General features: G+C 39.1%; 3 protein-coding genes across 5 annotated transcripts; 2 read left to right on the top strand and 1 right to left on the bottom strand.

Annotated features, from left to right (window-relative positions):
* The first annotated feature begins 130 nt into the window (after positions 1 to 130).
* LOC103389375 (transcription factor 15-like) lies at positions 131 to 12228 on the top strand. 2 transcript variants are annotated; one of them, XM_025062190.1, is made up of 5 exons: positions 131 to 2257; positions 2754 to 4866; positions 4992 to 5010; positions 5938 to 6044; positions 12097 to 12228. In XM_025062190.1, exons 1-2 carry the CDS (start codon positions 1715 to 1717, stop codon positions 2787 to 2789), a joined length of 579 nt encoding a protein of 192 aa, XP_024917958.1. In that variant the 5' UTR covers positions 131 to 1714; the 3' UTR covers positions 2790 to 4866; positions 4992 to 5010; positions 5938 to 6044; positions 12097 to 12228. The 2 variants fall into 2 exon arrangements, with proteins under 2 accessions (XP_024917958.1, XP_024917957.1); XM_025062189.1 differs by having other exon boundaries at positions 2754 to 5010.
* On the bottom strand, positions 7388 to 13816 carry bzw1a (basic leucine zipper and W2 domains 1a). The gene is made up of 12 exons (XM_008324767.3): positions 13664 to 13816; positions 12452 to 12524; positions 12132 to 12308; positions 11890 to 11984; positions 11721 to 11786; positions 10923 to 11058; positions 10474 to 10583; positions 9835 to 10005; positions 9275 to 9421; positions 8562 to 8700; positions 8219 to 8341; positions 7388 to 7987 (listed from the first exon to the last, which is right to left on the bottom strand). Exons 2-12 carry the CDS (start codon positions 12513 to 12515, stop codon positions 7950 to 7952), a joined length of 1266 nt encoding a protein of 421 aa, XP_008322989.1. The 5' UTR covers positions 12516 to 12524; positions 13664 to 13816; the 3' UTR covers positions 7388 to 7949.
* Positions 13817 to 14272: 456 nt separating this feature from the next.
* On the top strand, positions 14273 to 18691 carry gpbar1 (G protein-coupled bile acid receptor 1). Of its 2 annotated transcripts, none has more exons than XM_008324765.3 (2): positions 14273 to 16509; positions 17438 to 18691. In XM_008324765.3, exon 2 carries the CDS (start codon positions 17496 to 17498, stop codon positions 18510 to 18512), a length of 1017 nt encoding a protein of 338 aa, XP_008322987.1. In that variant the 5' UTR covers positions 14273 to 16509; positions 17438 to 17495; the 3' UTR covers positions 18513 to 18691. The 2 variants fall into 2 exon arrangements, with proteins under 2 accessions (XP_008322987.1, XP_008322986.1); XM_008324764.3 differs by having other exon boundaries at positions 14273 to 16520.
* The last annotated feature ends 363 nt before the right edge of the window (positions 18692 to 19054 follow it).

The following is a 19054-nucleotide window of genomic DNA, read 5'->3' as shown; positions in this document are numbered from 1 at the left end:
CTTTTCCTTTCACTCACCTCAGCATGTCACAAAGTGAATAATGCCAGCATCATCAAGGAGCCCTTTTCCATTGGGTTTGTGCAGGTCTGATTATTTGTTAGTAGTGTTGTAGCAGGTCACAGTGTCATTTCTCTTTGTATTAATTCAATGTTTTGCATTTCTATCATGGGAAGGCCATGGTAGTTAAGGGGCAAAAGTTTACCGTTGACCAAGTCCATTTGTGTGACCAAGGCCTTCTAGAAATTTCACACAATATGGATGGTTGTTTTTGTACACATTCAAAAGTTTTAGCCAGAGCTAATGACCCCAACCTCCAGTCACGGCAAAATGGTCTCCTTCGAGCCGGATTTGAACCAGTCCTCCGCTCTACCAACTGAGCCATTGAAGGGATACAGTGATATACAGGCTGTCTATGTGACCTTCTATACACTGTGCAGCTGGTAGTTTGAAGCACTTTAATCTGCATTATTTATTTACTTTCTTCAGATTTTGATTTGACACACTTTAAGTGTGTCAAATCAAAATCAGGATTTGACACAAATTACAGGAGTAATGTGTGTCTATATATATATATACACAAATATGTGTGTGTATATATATATATATTCATTGTGTGTGCAGTGGTGCTGTGTCACAGTGACAAATAATTCACTTTATATCAGTATCAATTTGCTTTGGTTTCACTTTGGTTATTAATAGTATTTGGTTTAAGTAAGTAAAGATATATGTTATGTTTGCAATGTAAGTAGATGACCTTAACCTGGTCATTTAGTAGTAGTAGTACTGTTGACACCCCAGCTTTCCACACTAGGTCACTGGGACCTATGCTGCCCACATGCATGTTATTGTCAGCCAATCAGGTGGGACCTTTTCAACTTAGTTCTTTAAAACATTTCCTAAACATGTGATACAATGCACAACTAGTTACTGGATAGAGTAAATGTTTGTTGTAAACATTTGTAGTAAATGAGTGTTCATCCCCCATCTTACTTTCCAACAATGTTGATTATGCATCATGTTTTGTAAGACTGTGACACTGTGACACACAAAGTGTATCTCATTTTTATGGGTTTTGTAACTTTGCTGGTTTGTTTTTTGAGAGCCTGTTAGAACTACCAAATGAAACAGTAGCTTAAAATGACATGCCTAAAAAAATCACTAGATTCACTTTTGTGCTGTTCAGTGACTCCATCATGTATAGTGTATTGTTGCCACCGTGGTTCTAGAATTGGGTGGGGGTGTGAAGGGCAGTCTCACCACGTCACTCGTGTTTACCAACTGGACCCTTATAGTGAGTGCAGCAGTTTGGCTGCAAGTCTGTATTAAACTGTGGATATTTGTTCCAATACGTTGTATGCTCTGACAGAGCATTTGAGACCATCGCACTTTTGTTGAAGTATTTACTGGTCCGCAGTGTGGAGGGAGTCATGGAGTCATCATATCAGTTCAGACATATAACGGGGGCTTCATATCTGGACTGGTGTCCCAATAGGCTCCACCTGTCTCCACTCCTCTGCGCTCTAGCGACCTAGAAAGCAGCCGTCATTCATTAAAATGGTATGCCGTTCCATCCAGGGCCGGGTGGCTCAACACCCCTCGGTCACTGGATCGGTGGCACCTGCCCGGCCTCGAGTGCTATTTTCACCCCACAGAATAAAGTAATGTGCAGCCGCCTTCAGTGCGCACGGCCCCCCAACATCTCTCCACAGCCAGAATGAAGTGCGCTGAGCACCAAGACTCGGACCTGGACGACCTGGACAGCAGTACCGACAGCTCCACCGGCGGCTGCAGCCCGCGCATGGAGCGGCCAAAGGCTGCTGGCAACGAGCTCGTCGTGGGTCGCGGTTCTTGTGTCGTCGCTCCAAGACGACGAAGGGCGTTAAGGAGGAACAAGGGTGGCGGAGTAGGAGCAGGTAAAAGTGGTGGAACTGAGGCGCGTCCGTCGGGAGTGAGCAAGCAGAGGCAGGCTGCGAACGCCCGGGAGCGTGACAGGACGCACAGCGTCAACACTGCCTTCACCGCGCTGCGCACCCTCATTCCCACCGAGCCCGCAGACAGGAAGCTTTCCAAGATAGAGACGCTTCGCCTAGCCTCCAGCTACATCTCCCATCTGGCCAATGTGCTACTGATCGGGGAGAACTGTCGGGACGGTCAGCCCTGTCTCCGCTACGACAGCATCGTTCACGCCAACGCCGCGATTAGCGCGCCGTCCCTCAGACCTATCTGCACCTTTTGCCTCAGCAGTCAGAGGAAACTGGTGAGTGAACGTTAAAACCTGTAGGATAACAACAACAACAACAACCCTGTAACATATATGGTCAACTATTTTGGATTTGGACATATCCGAACCGAACTCGAGTCCACCTGTTAGTGTGCACTAGTACACTTTGATTGCACGTTTTGTTTTCAGAAATAAGATTGTTCGCGTAAAGGTGTGTGGTTCTGGATTATTCAACTACGTTGCGGTGAATGACAACACAAAAGGTTCCACTTGCTTTGGTTCGAATTAGGCTGCACACTGCACCAACGCCGCTGCGTTCAATGAGGAGAAATGGTCGTAAAATAAAAATAGATAATAATAAAATTATATGATTCCGTAAGCCTGCGGTTACAAATCGAATCAGTTGGTTAGCTCCTTAATTCTACCAAATGAAATGGTGATTAAGAGTTGGTATTAGGTGTCATCACAGGTAAATAAATGTTTCACTTGATGACGCTTTCCCTAAAGAAAAACTGTTTCTTTGCTTCCACAGCTCAGAGAGGGTGGGGGGCACTCCACTGCTGTATGAAGCCCACTTTCCAGAGAGAGTCCATCCCTATGATGTTTATCTGTTAAAAAAAAAAGTTTTGTGGAAAACCTGTAAAACTTTCTACATTCACATTCATATAAATATATTTATTTTTGGAGTGGAATAGAAAAGCAGAGATGGAACTTACACTGAAAAGCACTTTCTGTTTACTCTGTTTTGGTTGAGCTGTAACCTGAGACCGTGAGTAAAGCTGCGTCCCACAGAGGAGGTGAAGGTGTATTTTGGTCGCAGGGATAGTACAGCCCACCAGCAAAGCTAACTCCTAAAAAAGTTGTGTCGCCTTTGGTCACATGAAGGAAACCGAGGAGCTCCTACTGCTGTCAGTTGAGTCAACGCCACCATCAAGTATACTGTTAGAACTACTTCAAGTTTGAAGGGGCACTTTAAAGGGCAAGACCTGTACCTGACCTGTGAAGGACTATTGGACTGTATAAATTCACACTTCAGAGTATTACTGTTGGGGTTCAATCTAATGGTTATTTATCAGTTCTTTTAAATTCAGTTTGGTTCAACGAAGCAGGTGAAAAGCAGACACATCCATGTCCCAATGCTTGGCCTGACTGTTATTGAAGTTGTCCAGTATGGATTAGATCACATCTTCTCAGGATGTCCATTGTTTGATGAAAATTTTGGTTAGAGCTTAAATTCACGGTGAATGAACGATGAGACCTGTTTATCTGAAGTTTGGTGATACGTTTACTTTTGCAATGTTGCACAGTGCCTTTGTTTTGTGTGTATGTTTTTTTTGCATGCGTTTGGATTTGTAAAAAATTGAATCATTTTTTAAAAAATTTACCACGTCCATTGATATGATCAAAATGGCTCACGATGAGTCACCATGGAGACTATGGCTAAAAAGGTATCAGTGGGAAATGTTACGCACTACCTCAAAGCTGTCATAGTTATGAATGTCTACCTCTAAATCTGAAGTGTAACGTCACTGTACAAAAATGTACTTGAATCCCAGACAGTTCTGTCCTTTGCACATTGTGACTACTGAGAAGCTGCTTAAAAATAAATATATTTTTGTACAGTAAAAACAAACTGTTTTCAACCTGTTTTCATTGTCAATCAAAAACTTGTAAACTTCGCTTACTTGACTACTACTGACCCATTTCTGCCACTTTGGTGGAAAAGAAATGTAGATTCTTAAGTCAAAATTTTAAATAAAAATAAATAGTTATAATAAAGAAATAGCAGTCCCATAATGGAGAAATTCTCAGTCTCAGACCTGGCAACCCACACAGACTGTCGCATGCAGGTGCCAAGTGGGTGGTTTCTCAGGGGCTCGAACCCAGGACCTTTTGTGTGTAAGGCAGATTTGTGGCAGAAATTGACTTCTTTGGTTTCCAGCAGTAAGCCTAAAAGATATTTTACAAAAGTTTTTTTTTACTTTTTTTTCAAAGCCTGTGACTTAAGTATTGTGTAAGTATTGAATACGTCATTTAAATGCATTTCACTTTGACCAATTTCATTTGTTAATTTTTAAATTGTAATTTTAAATTTGAAGATTATGGTGCTGTTAATAAAAACCTGTTTTATTTCATTTTTGTCTCTCAAAATACACATCAGAGAGAGGTGACACTTGTCGCAGTGCAATTTATCAAACATTTCCACTCAGTAGAACGCAATACTCTACACTTAAGGGGAATCAAAGCAAATGTGTAGCCCTGGTGAGAAAAACACGATAATAGATCGGCAAAGAGAGTGTACATTTAATCAATCTCTTATTTTGCACATCGGTAACATTTCAAATGTCCTATCATACTTGAAAGCACCACTCGGTGGACGTAATCCCACTTTGGGGCGCGGGGTCTACGCCTCAACAGCCAATCAAGAGCTACGCAGGTCACGTTCAGTTTGTGTCGACGCTCTGCTTCTTCGGTTGTTTCCAATATGAGCGGCGGGAAAGGAGTTAGCTACGTTCAAAAAGAACGTAAACATAGGGAGAAACAAGAAAGAAAAAGAGAAGAAAATGGCGAATACACAGGAGTATAAACCAGTTTAGTTACCTGCCGAGGGACCGTAGCTGAGTGACTGAAAGAAGGGAACGTGTGTAAGACGGATTGTTTATTGGAAAAAGACCGCCAACACGTCGTCCATGCTAATGCTAATTCGGTGTTTGTGTATTACGTATCTTCCCTTTGGTGTGCCGCTACAATTCCAACATTGCGTGCTCAGCTTGAAGTGCAGAAAAAAGGTGAGAAACGTCTTCCTCTTTTAGCTACTCTGATGCCATTATATAGTTATATTTCAATTTTAGTTAATCTTGTAAACGCTATTTTTTTATTTTAATGAGTTGAAGTAACTAGGAGGAAATACGTGTGGATATTCTCAGTCAGCCAGGTCATCATAATAATCTCAAAAGCAGTTTCAAACGTAGACAACTGGACTCGCCTCAAGTAAATTGAAGACGTTTGGCCAAGAGGCTTCATCAGATCTACTTTTTCGACACCACACCCTCCTTTGGGGTGGATAGATAAATACCTAAACTCCCCACCGGGACAGTAGAACTGATGAAGCCCCTTTGATGAAAGGAGAAACGTCTTCAATTTACTTGAGGTAAGTCCAGTTTCCTACTTTTAAACTGCTTTGGAGATAACTAGGAGGAACATTTTTGGTATTGTCTCACAGTAGTAGGGTTAGGGTTAGTGTGCATGAGGAGTAATTAAGCACAATTCTTTGATACCTCCTTGAAACCCACTACGTGCATTCCTTGGTATTTAATCCCATTATTCATTAATTCGTTATTCACTAATGGTATTTTACTTATCACAATATTCATTCATTATTGGTTAATTCATTCATTCGTTATTGGTATTTTACCTGATTTCAATATGAAGGTGATATACATATCTTGAATGCTAGTGGTCACATACCATAATGAGTATTATTTAGACACTGATCACTTGAACAGGAAAAATGTTAGTTTCTAAAAGTTCAGTCCTCATATCAGAATTTTTGACATTCTTGAATGTTTAATGTTGTACAACAGAAACTTGTGATTTAAGATTTAATGACATTTAGGATTTGTGAATCAAGTTTCATCCAATATGTAGAGTTCTGACATTTAACCTTTTTATGGTGCATCTGAGAATAGAATGTAATAGATGTGATATGTCTATAGGTGATGTTTCTGAGAGGATGAAAACGTTTGACGACCAGGACTAAATCCACACCATATTTGATGGCGAGCCTTTAACCTTGAAGGAAAAGACAGACATGGACATACAGGTACACACACACCTTTGAAAACAGGTGTACCTGCAACATATTTACATTTTTTATACACATTTTTTTATAGTAGTGTTGCAGGGCCAATTAAATATTAACAATGATTAGGTTGAAAAATTCAAGAAATTGATTTTTGCACAGGAAAAGTATAACTTTCCAAAGCAGAAATTAATTAATTGGACATTCATATTAGTGGCGCTTTGGCCCAGAGGCAATGTCTCTGTCATTGGTGTGGAACTCCAGGGTTCACCTCCTGGACAAGTTCGAATCCCGGTTAGGGCGGTTAATACCTTCCAGTGGACTCACCACCCGCAGGAAGGTTTAGGTACGGTGCAATGTGATTTGGGTGGCGACTGCTGCCCCCGCAACCCGGTAACGGATAAGCGGATGAAAATGGATGGAAGGATGGGACATTCATATTTATTTGTTTTTCTTTAAAAATGTCTCTGTATTTCTTGCTACTCCTAGTGTAGAGAATAAGAAAGTTTTCTTCTTTACATATTGGAACTTGTTAAAGAACTGATTAATGCTTTACAGCAGGGGTCATCAACGTGGTGCATGGGCCACCCAGTAGCTCCCATTAACTACCTAAGAAAGCGGATGAAAATGGATGGAAGGATGGGACATTCATATTTATTTGTTTTTCTTTAAAAATGTCTCTGTATTTCTTGCTACTCCTAGTGTAGAGAATAAGAAAGTTTTCTTCTTTACATATTGGAACTTGTTAAAGAACTGATTAATGCTTTACAGCAGGGGTCATCAACGTGGTGCATGGGCCACCCAGTAGCTCCCATTAACTACCTAAGATGCTCATGGGGTATGTTCTAAAAATAAAACTAGTCAACAAGAGGGTCAAAAAATGTACTGCTACTGTGTTGAATCAGTTACACTTGTAATGATATTCAAATGGGTGAAACGACAATTGTAAGAAGAGCAGCTACTATTGTATGTCCCAGAACTATCATTACATTGGTCAAGCAACGGACTGAGACCCCTGCTTTACAACCACTTGCTGCCAAAATTTGGGTCGCCCATTGTTAAAAATCACTGGAAACTTCACATTTCACACAGAATGGCAGCAACCTTTTTAATTTTTTGCTTTTCAGTAAATCTGGTCAGTTAAAAGGCTTCCAGTTGAAGACCTGATTTTTTATTTTTTATTTTTACAGAGCTGTACATTTTCCAAGAAACAATACTGTACAATACCATAACTTGACTCATGTTCAGAAGCTCTGAATTATGTGTTCCTCAACACTAAGTGTGTCAATGGTTGGACTTAATTCTGTGTTAAATCATTAAGTGTTACCATGCAACTGAAAAAAAAAAATCATTCACAGCATGTCTACAATTTTCATAGTCTTTATTTCTTTAAAAAAAATCAAAAAGATTTTATCAGATTAAACAAAGTACAAACCAATATTCAGCTTGATAGGCCTCTTTGAGAGCTGCACATGTTGTATCATGCAGTCAAGGTGTTCTTGGAAGTCAAAAAAGTAGGGTCATGTTAAAGACCTGACAGGAATAAAAATGTAATCTGAGCAAAATTAAACTTCAAAATTAGAGAAACATGGCAAAAAGGCAAACTTGGATTTTTTCAAATTCTAGTTGGAACTGGTACAAGCAACAAACTGAGATCAGATGTCTTTTTGTACTTCAATTACAGAAGGCATATCAACAACTATACCAAGATTATAAAGCAGGTATAATTTATCATTTTTTATTTTCATTTGTCAAATCTGCATTAGATGGAGAGGGACACAGGCCTTTTTCATTTTGGTCGGTGGACATATAAGTGTAAGCGACAGGGGAAAAGAATAGGGAGTTTACAAGAGTCTTATTCAACTGATGCTAATTGTTTGAAAAAAAAAAAGGGAAAAAAGAAAAAGTTATCTGGTAATGGAGGTCTTAGTCCGCCTCCTCCTCCTCCTCCTCTGATTCAGACTCTGGGAAACAAACATAAGTGGGACATATTTAAACACTGTCCAAAAACATTCCATACAAAAAATAGATACTGAGACAGATAATCATGACACACAATTTTGGGTGTGAGGTGTGTCAGGGAGAAGAGTCAAATTCACATTTACTAATGTCAAGTACACTCTGTACTATCTAGAGGCAAAACTGTAAACAGTAAAATGCTGAGAGCCAAAAAGTAGCATGTGTTCAGTTTTTACCTTCTTCTGCGTTCTTGAGCCACTCCACAAATTTTTTCATTTGCTCAAGGAAAACACTTCTCCCCTTGGCAATGTGGGCTTCAGTGTACCACTTCAGTATGGCCTCTTCACTTAAAACATCCACTGTGTTTGTTTGGGGAGAAATAAAAAGAAAATTGGAATGAGACAAAAACATCTTAAATAGATCTTTATACACTTAGAAACTAAAATTTTGGGAAGTACTTTCAAATAATATTCAGGCAGCATATATAGTTCTAGAGACACTTTAAAACCCTCATCTAAATGAACTACATTTACATTATGAATGCAAGAAGATTCTGGCATCTCTGTGTTCGCCACCAACCTTTGTAGAGGAGAAGCACGATCTTTTGAAAGGCCTTCATGAAGTGGATGTTGTCGTAACAGTATTCCTGAATCTTCAGCAGCAGGCTGAGTTCTGACAGTCCCTGCTTGGTGAAATTTTTCAGCAGAGAGCTGTATTGCTGCAAAAAGAAAGGATGCACAATATTACTTTTTTGATACCAATAACAAGGTGTATGTTTTGCAAGATTCTGGTGCTATACCAGATACCATTACCAACTGAAAAAGTTAACTAAAATAACAGAAGTCTATGAAGATTCTCAGTCATCCAGGTTATGGTCAAGGTTGAAAAGTTCTGTTAGGCAACTGGATGTGAATTTTCTTAAAATAACAGAACTATAATTTTTTTCAGAAACACTGCACATTAAATTTACCTTGGCATGACATCTTTGTTTAATAGCGGGCCACAAACAACGTTTTTAGATGCATACCGCCACCTCCTGTACCAGAGTGGGTAGGCGCAAGGTATGACCACTGACTTTTTGAGATGACAGCCTATCTTTATGCCTTGATGCGCGATTCATTTATGTTTTACCAATGCAAATAGTCACCGATTTGTATTGATTTTTAACTGACACATTTTCAGGATGCAGGGTTACAGCCTAGATACTATATTACATAAAAATAAAATTTTAAATTACTCAGATTATTTGTCTATATCTAAACCATTTTAAAAAACCAAATCAAGTCTCAAACCTTTAAGTGTTTGATGGCTTGTTCGGTCACCAACTCCTCTTTCTTGTTCCACTCCACAGTACTCATTACACTGGTCCAGATGATGCCAATCATGGTCTGCTCAGAGAGGCCAGCCTTCTTCATCTCCTCTGTGATGAAGACAATAATCTGACAATCCAGAGGTGGGGGGAAAAAAGAACAGCTTTGTTATTACAGCAGGCACCTGTTTCTCTTTAAAAACTTGAAGTCAAGCACACCAGTAGATCCTGTGAGCCCAGAACAATAACATTTGTGAAAGTGTCCATGTGGATGACATTTCATCTCTCTCTTTTGTGCCAATCTTCAAATTAAACAGCGGTTAAGATTAAGAAGGTGGTTGCAAATCAGGGAAGTGGTAATTGGAGTTAAAAATCAAGTTAGGTCGAGGTCAATTTATATGTACAACTCAAATTTGAAGAACCCATTTTACCCCAATGGGCTAAATTTTCATGGCAGAACAGCAACCAAAGTTTCCAATTTCATTTATGCCAAAAAAAAGACATGGTTTATGCTAAAGATAGTCAAAACCAAAAACAACTCACCTCCTTCTGAGATTCACCTTGGGCCATCATCTCCTGGAGCTCTTTCTGTAACTCCTTACGGGCACCAATGGTTTGTTGGTTCCTGGCAAAGTCAGAAAGCTCCTTCAGCCCTGCATCAGTGAAGTACTTGGAAAAATGCTCGCAGCTTCGTTTGTTGGCAGGAAAGAGTTCCTGTGGCACATTTGTGGGCAAAAAGGGTTGAAGGCAGGAAAGAGTTCCTGTGGCACATTTTTGGGCAAAAAGGGAAAACAGTTGAAATCAAGTTAAGTTCATCTTACAATCAGCTCAGTGTTAAAGGTTCTATCTCAGTGGGAATTACTAAGGCATTTGTTTTCCTAATCTGGCAGGGCCTCTCAATTTTCTTGTGGGGTAGCAAGGACTTGCTAGTGTTACTACGTTTTTAAAGAAAATATTTTAAAAAAAATTCTTTCAAACATTTTGCTGTCACTTTAACAATGGTTATGTTACAATAGTACTGTATTATACCAATTCTATGTTAGTACAATAGAATTTTCACCAGTTTGCATTTTGATCGCTCATTTTCTTTTTATTTGCTAACTTCAGGGCTGACCATACCATGTAGCTGAGATAGAGACACCAACTTGAGTGCTTTTTCTTATTGGGAAAAAAAATCTTTACCATCAATCTGTTATCCATGCCAACTTTTCGGAGATTGGTAGCCACAGAGTTGATGTCCTTCTCATTGATCCATGATTTGAACAGCTTGACAGCAAAGGCTGCTGATACCCCTGCACACAGAACAAGTATATTACTGTGTTTAACTGTTGTGATGTTGATCATGTTCTTTTTTTATGGATCTTCATAACTTTGGACATGCAAAGGTATTTGAAATATTGAAACAAAAATGGTGGAAAGTCAAGAATGTGGTTAATTGTGGTAACTAACAACAATAGTACCACCGGGTTCAATATAAGTGTATCAAAAAGGTAATTTAGAATTATTTGATTTGTACTTTATACTGTTTTAGCCAGGCCATTTTTAAAAAAGATTTTTTTTTCTTCAAATGAGCCACATAATGAGTTTGGTGATTCATAGCTGCAACTTCACCAGGAGATCTGGTTCCTCACCCTCTTTGACGAGGTTCTCATTGTAGAGGCTGGTCAGGATGGAGGCTGATATGTCCCCATTGGCCAACAGGATACCAGTCAACATGGCCAGTTTGTTGCGCTCAGACTCAGTGAACCCCTTTAAAAACAGCAGCAACTGAGGGGATACAAATGTCATTTGGATGTGTTACAACAAGGATAAATAACTTGTCAAATGACAAAAAAAAGATTGTTGAATATATTTTTTTTCTATAATGATAAAACCAATAAGCCAACTAATCCACAATTAAAAATAATAACAGAATTATCTTTAATATTTGGAGTCGTGTCCCGTTTCACTATGTTGACTAAATCTCTAAAATAACATCTGCAGACTATGCCCACTAGGTTATATCAGCCAACTGGTTGAGGAAAATACATGACATGCAGTCATGCAAATTATGGGCATATTAGGTTCCAACCCCCTTGATTGGTTCAACCAAGCCTAGTGTTTACCTAATAGACAGACATAAAAGACAAGGATTTTAATAATGATTTTTTCTAAGGTCGATTGCGTGCACCGAAGACATTTTTTCCCCCACCTTTGATAAGAACCTGCATGAATATTATTAGAACAATACAAATTGACACATCATCAGCAATTAATAAATTGGATCGCATATTGTGTATCTCCAGAGGACAACAGTTTGATTCTGCACACAATCCACTGTGACTCATCGTAAGACAACTGACAAATAACTGCTAAACCAAATTGCTAAAGTGCCAAGACTAAGTTTGGGTTTCACATGTAGTAAAAAATAATTTAATTAAGACCCTCACCTTCTTGATCTCCTCTTCAAAACCTTTCTCCAGGTACTTGTAACGCCTGATCAGCTTGTTAAAAACCTATTTGGAATACAAAATAAATAAATTAAGTATATCCAGACAACAAGCAACTCAATGAGCTGGCCTGTTTATGAAGAATAAGCAGTCAGCAGCAGCAGTGTACCTGAGCATATGCTTGCATTGTTTCCAGGTCTTCTTGTGCCGTGAAAAGGCAGTAGTCAGTACGGATCATGTCATCAGATAGAGTACCCCCCGGGGCTGCACACCAAAACAAATAAATTAACCCCACACACAAGACAACCAACTGCATACACCATGAACATTCTGTCACCTTCTGTCTGTTAACCCACTGATTTGAATCTGATTACAGGCTGACCAGTTTGTTAATTGTCTGGGGCGACTCACCCAGCATACCACCGGCCACCAGGATGTCAAAGAGGGTCTCTGCATACCGGCGGTAGTCAAGCTTGCCACCAGAGGCATCAAGGAACTTCGCAACCGCTACCAAGTCAGTGCCAGTTTGATTCAAGCCTTGTACGATTGACTCTTGAAACTGAGAAGGGTCAAACCTCTCCTTTTCATCTGTCGGACAAAAGCACACAAATTCCAAACAAAGTTATGCACAAGGCCAACTAAGGTTCACAGTCAAGTTGCTAAAACAAAATAAAAAGCTAATACATATTATGTGATTATATTATACTCTGTATTACAAATGTTATACTAACCTCTTTTCCTCGTTTTGAAACGCTGGCCTGTTAGCGTTGGCTTTTGCTGCTTTTGATTATTCATAAAAGACACCTTTTAGGAGACACAAGACAAACTTGTTTTTGCATATTTCAACATACTTGAACCAAACATGTCAATACCCAAAGAGGTGTGGCAAAATATATAGGTGTTGTTTGTATTTGTTGCATAACTCACATTTACAAGTTAAATATATATATATATATTGTTGATAGATGGATGTGTTCAAAGATAGACAACTTCTTGAATTTAAATCAAACGATTTGACTACATTTCCCACCCAAATTTCCATCTCTGACTGCCATCTCAATAATTAGACTTTATAGAAATTTTAGCATGTATTCTGAAACCTAACAAGTTATTTTTGATATTATACCCTATTTATTGTTGATTTTGAGCAAACTGTGTTCCCCCTAGATTTAAAAACATAAGTTGTTTTTAAGGAAAAAAAATACCTCGGCTTCCTGGTTGAATGTTTTAGAGACGAGAACACTTTAAAACGACTAATATTCTCTGTATTGTCCCAGATTACCACGCAACGACACTTTGTCGATTAATATTTCTATAAATCAAATCGTTCTACGCTCATAACAACTAGCGATTTGAGCTAACATTCCTCAGTGACAACTCCGTAAAGTCAGACAATAGAAGCAGGGATACTATATCTAGGGCCTGTGCTATTAATTTAGATATCAATGTAAACCTACAACAACGACACAGTTAGTTGATGCATAAATTGCAAGGCTAGAATCGTGTGGCGAAATACATTTTCTCCAACGACAAAATTAAACGTTAGCATTTGCTAACTTCAGGCCTGACCATGCGTTCTAGTAGCACTGCTTAGCCGGGCCTTCTAACAACTGAACAACTCTTCACAATCGCTGATGGAACTATTTTTTTAAACAATACAACGAGTTAGGTGCGTATTACTAGCACCAAACAACCACCCAATAACAAATGCCCTCTGTTTTGTATTAACACTACACTCATTTGTGTGCTGAGGAGGCTTCGCTGAGTAACGAGCCTAAGCTAACCAAATAAAGAGCCGTGCGCCAGCTCTGCATGGACGTTTTCCATTTTGATTGGAGATAAATTCTTTTTTTATATATACCTTCTAACCTCGTGTACCATACGTATCGCAGCATTTCTTACAATTTTACGAAAATTATGAAGGCTTGAGTACAAATACTCACCGAAATTAATGCAGATAAAAAATGGTTTATAACCCAGGGAATCAAAGCAACTGTCGAGTGTAAGTGGCCCAAACAAAAAGACCTTTCCGTCAGGACATCTACCGGTTCCACCCTCTGCGCGTGCGTAGACTATGCTGCTTTCAGAGCCGATCGGAATTATGGCAAATGCGTGTTCCTGCATTTAAACGGTACGTGAACGCCCCACACTTGTGGATACTTTAATTTAAATAGGTGGCTTCAAGATGACGTCACATTTTGTGTGCACGCGATAAAGTCATTCAATAATGTTTTAGGTTTGTGCTTTTTTTCTGCTGCAAGCTCACAGAGGTCAAACTCATAGTCATATTGCAAATAACAACGGTTTACAAAATGGGGGCCTTTACTGCCAATAGTGCAACCAGTGTCTCCCAAAGTTTGGTCAGAAAGAACGACCATACATGTGACATGTTCGGGCTATATATACATTTTACCTTTTCATTTTTTTTATTTTAAATTGATGCACAATGAAAAATGGGATATTATACAACAATATCAAATACGGTTTATAAGAATCACAAGCTTTACACACCCACCCGCACCACCACGTTCCCTCTCGGATGCACAATGAAAAATGGGATATTATACAACAATATCAAATACGGTTTATAAGAATCACAAGCTTTACACACCCACCCGCACCACCACGTTCCCTCTCGGCCAGTCTGCTAGACAACCCCCTCCCCTTCCCCACCTGTGATCAGTATATTTAACTAACTTTAGTTTTTTTACTTGATTTACACTAATCAAATTGCCCTCCTGTAATGTCTAAATATATTTTTAGGCATTAAAATAAATAAAACTTTATATTTCTTCAGTGTTTGGAGACATGTATACTTACCACTTAAGTAATGTGATCTACTAGAAAACTCAAATCTTTTTAAACCTGTCTTTTAATTGTTATTAGTAGTGTCAGGTTAAGTATTAGCATAAGTGTTAGTGTGCAAGTGTTAACCTAAATAAAAGTAATAGTTTGATATTGTGATCCATTACTCGTCCCCTCAATACAAATGTCAGTTAGCACAAAAACATTTTTGTAGCAATTGTAAAACACAAGTAACTATATTGTCCTGCTTAAACGTGTGGTAATGTACTGCTGCTCTGACTAGTAGTGTCTGTCTCAGTCAATGATTACTATAAGGAAAAGCGTCTGCTCGGTGCACCTTGGGAGTTCTCCCAGCAAAGCACTTTCAAAGCACAGGCTTTGTCTTAAACTACCAAGTTTGGAATCGATTCCATTACACTCCAGTTGTAAGACAACTACACCAGCTACATTAAGTCGAATAAAATGTAGTTTTTCTCCCTATTTGTAAACATGTCTAATTGTTTCAGTTTCTGTTGCATGAGACCAAATGTTCCAGGAAAGACAAATGATCCTTCTCCCCCTTTCTAATGTTTAAATGCTTCCATGTCTAGCTTATCGTACCTCTGTAACGTCTTTCCAGATGCTTTCGAGCTCAACTATGTGTTTAGAAACCATTATCTGACTGAACTTTATTTATCTCTGCCAGCAGAACCGTCTGCTGTGAAATATATTGAGGAGTCCACAATGCTGGGCTTACAAAACATGTCACAACTGGTATTCTATCCTAAGCTGTGTTTATATATATTAGGTGAAATGTGGCAACTGTTTGAAAATGTAACGTATAGTCAGCTGTGTGTGTATATGTTAAGGTCTGTCCAGGATCAAAGCAAATTCACAAACACATCTTAGCAATAGTTTTGACCTACTTAGGGAATGTTGCTGCTGAGACCCGGGTGCATCAATTACTGAAATAATGTTTTAAAACAAAACAGATGAATAAGATTAACTAAGATAAAATAACCATCTGAAGTAATCCAATATGTCATGCCAGTGAAGTGGACACTTGTGTGTCTTGGTTCCGTAAAGCATATTTAAATCAATGTATTCCAAAAGGTTCTAGTCCAGTATACTAAGATAAATAGAAAAAATTGACTTACAGGAAAGAGAATGACATGAAAATGTGTCAAAACTATGAAAACATTTGTTACATATTAGCATTTAGGAATGTCAGCACTATTGGGCAATGTTACTGACACCTAGAACCATCCAAGAGTACCATAGGACCAGCCACAATAAAACCCTAAAATGGTGTTGGTCAGAATATGTTTATACCTACATTACCTTATACCAAATTTAAATGAAAAGAAATGGTTAAGAGAACAGTTTATAACCAAATGCAATGGAAATACCGTTCCCACTATTAATACGTTTGTCAAACAGTGTTTAACACTAAGACCTATCAGCTTTTGACAACAATAATTGGGCCCAACAATAATTGGGCTGGGGGTGACGATGCAGCATTAAGCTGGATTCTACTGCTGATTCAGTTTTATGTATAGTGCTTTACCATTCTGTTCTGCTATCAAACAACAAAATCGGTTTTACCCACACAGTGCAGTTTGTGGTAATTGTACAAGCACACATTCATAATAATGATTGAAAACATACAAACCCACAAACCCTCTGTCGCAAGCTGGCTTATGGACAGTATCAACACAGCTTCCTCACCACCCTTCCCCAGAGGTTTTCTGGGGGAGGGCTTCTTTGCCTCCTCCTCTGTCAGTATGCACTTCCTCTTCTGAGACCAGAAGAACCATATGAGTCGTCAGCTTCATTCTCTTCTGGTTAAAAAGAAAGAAATTAATATAAAAACTGCTTTAGTGTTTAGTTGTTATTGGAAGCTGCGAGTGGGGGATTTCACATTCAGTGGAAATAGAGCGTGATATGATTTGTTTGAGTCCCAGATGACGCAGGGCAGATGAAAAGACTCACCATCCTCCCAAAGGTAAGACAGAGGTCAGTCTGTTGCTTTATTTATATCCAATTTTTATGTTGTTTTAGGGAGAAAGCCAATGTCAGATGCAACCAAAACTCGTTTGATCTGAATCTTTTCTTTAATAATATAAAATTCTCTTCACTGAGACTTTGCTTGTAAACTTGCTTGTATTGTTTAGTTTGACTGGAGGGAAAGAAAAAGACTCCAGAAAAATATGAATAATTGATAAAGTGAATAAAGGTGATTGTTCAAATAATAACATAAGTGATTTTAACAATGTTTCCCAATATTTGGTAGACAAAGTAACATTACCTAGAGGTAAAGGACCAAAGTGTTTTTTAGTGTAGAACAGTGGTTCTCAAACTATGATCGCCCTCTAGTGGTAAGCAGGGGAAATTCATATTTTTACATTTTCAATTGAATAAATCTGAAACAAATCATTCACAATTAATACATTTAGAAAAAATGTGTAGCTACTTGTGAGATTATGAAATAGGATTTCTGAACTTTTTATTTAGTTACTTTTTATTTATTTTTTGCTGCAATGCAAGTCTTGCTCATGTAAGCACAGGCAGCATGGAATCATGGGATCACTTGCAAGGTGAACGTGGAATGAGCTAATGTTGGTCATCATGGTGGTACTCAGAGAGCTCACTGTTTTCTCAGGTGGTACAGAGTAGAAAAAGTTGGAGAACCACTGGTGTAGAAGATTCATAGTTAAATAAATGGTCATACAGATGAATGAATTAGGGTTTCATGTTGAGGCCCTAATCAGGGCTAAGAGACAGTGGAATCTACAGTATTTAACATGCATGTAGCCTTTGAGCAACTATGGAATTTTTTTTCATAAATGATCACCCCAGTTGTCACAAAATGAATCTGTAAAAGACCACATTTAATTTTCTCAGTTAAATATCTCATCTGTCACTCCATACAGAGAGACTGACACTTGACACTGGGAGTCCGTGAAAGGAAGTCTCCAGATTCCACAGAGGATGGCCTTCACCAACTTCTATGCTCACTTCTCTGAAAAGCAGCTGATCTACACCATCACTGTACCACTGTCCACCTCGATCATCCTGGCCAACCTCGTCATCATCCTAGGCATCGCCTGTAACCGACAGCTCCACAATACAACTAATTACTTCTTTGTCAGCCTCTTGGTGGCAGACCTGTGCACAGGTGTAGCCCTGCCTTTAATACCTTTAATGGGCTTGAACCGGGAGCTGAGTTTTAGCTCCTGTCTGATGGCTCATGTTTTTCCAAACTTCCTCTTTCTGGCTTTTCTTTTCAACCTAGTAATGGTTCACTATGACCGCTACATTTGCATAGTCGACCCTCTGCATTACAACACTTTATGGATGCGCCACAGCTTTCCCTTAGCACTGTTTGCTGTCTGGGTGCCTCCACTACTCTATGCCTGTCTCCCGGCCTTCGGGTGGAATAACTGGAGAGGACCGGATTGGAACGACTGTTGTCATGACCAAAATGTCACTCTCCTTTCAAACTGTTCGGCAAACGGAACCGTCTGTTGCTCATATCGACGAGTCTTTCCCAACGCCTTCATATATCTAGAAGTGTATGGACTGGTCCTGCCTGCCATCCTGCTCATTGCTGGGCTGACTGGACATGTCCTGAGCATCACTCGCAGCCAGCTGAAGGACATGTGTCGTCTGCATCGTTCTGTGGATCGGAGCAGTAAGGTGTCAGACAAGGAGCACAGGTTGAATCTGCGTTACACACGCTGCGTGGTGGCTGTGTCGCTGACTTTTCTTGCCTGCTGGGTGCCCTATCTCATTTACATGCATGCCTGCATAGTATTTTTGATTAGCGACACAAAGTGGAGCTCTACCACTCACATTGTTCTGTCGTGCACTGGCATTGGAAGCATGGCAGTGGTACCACTTGTGCTGGGTCTTTCCAACAAGCAGTACACTGAGCCAGCTATCAAGCTCTTGAAGAAAGTCAGAGGCAGGTGGAGAAGAAGTACGCAGGAATCACAGCGAAAATGACCCCTGAGGAAAACGTGTACACTTTTCAGGTGAACACAAAGTTCTGTGTCATGCAGAATGATGGTTCTCTGAGATTGAGATTAATATTTGAGAAGGACAACGGAGAGAGTCTCTGGGGTTTAAGGTTAGGACTCACTGTGTTGATAAAGAAGTTGTACAATTCATATTTTTAGCAAAGGTACTCGTTTGTGTATATGTGGTTACTAAGGTAATGGGTGAAATAAAGTAATATAATTTGATTGAGTTGCTGTTGCTAAAATTAATTATTATAATAAATGTGATTATAATCATCACAAATAGACAAAACAAAACATGGGCTTCTTATTCAGACCTACAGTAGTTAAGGAGGTTAGCTGCCATGATACTTAAAATATATATAAATACTTTAAAAGATATATTAATACTTCCAGACTGATTTTTAAGAGTGACTTGTAATTTGTTTCACTGGCAGAACGTTCTGAATTGTACCTACTGATGATTGATACACCTCTCCACCTGATTATCTTTCTGGGCATCTCGAAGACATTGTCTGAATAATGTTG

Source organism: Cynoglossus semilaevis, chromosome 14 (assembly GCF_000523025.1).
Source record: "Cynoglossus semilaevis isolate Cse_v1.0 chromosome 14, Cse_v1.0, whole genome shotgun sequence".
In the NCBI taxonomy this organism is placed as follows: Eukaryota; Metazoa; Chordata; class Actinopteri; order Pleuronectiformes; family Cynoglossidae; genus Cynoglossus; species Cynoglossus semilaevis.
This window is presented reverse-complemented; position numbering and strand designations above follow the sequence as displayed.

Bases quoted from the DNA above. Each gene is read 5' to 3' on its own strand.
- gpbar1 (XM_008324765.3), top strand. From the start codon at position 17,496: ATGGCCTTCACCAACTTCTATGCTCACTTCTCTGAAAAGCAGCTGATC.
- LOC103389375 (XM_025062190.1), top strand. From the start codon at position 1,715: ATGAAGTGCGCTGAGCACCAAGACTCGGACCTGGACGACCTGGACAGC. The intron at 2,258-2,753 runs GTGAGTGAACGT...TTGCTTCCACAG, and splicing joins TCAGCAGTCAGAGGAAACTG to CTCAGAGAGGGTGGGGGGCA.
- bzw1a (XM_008324767.3), bottom strand. From the start codon at position 12,515: ATGAATAATCAAAAGCAGCAAAAGCCAACGCTAACAGGCCAGCGTTTC. The intron at 10,584-10,922 runs GTGAGGAACCAG...TTCTGTGTGCAG, and splicing joins TGAGAACCTCGTCAAAGAGG to GGGTATCAGCAGCCTTTGCT. The intron at 9,422-9,834 runs GTGAGTTGTTTT...CTGGATTGTCAG, and splicing joins AAGGTGAATCTCAGAAGGAG to ATTATTGTCTTCATCACAGA.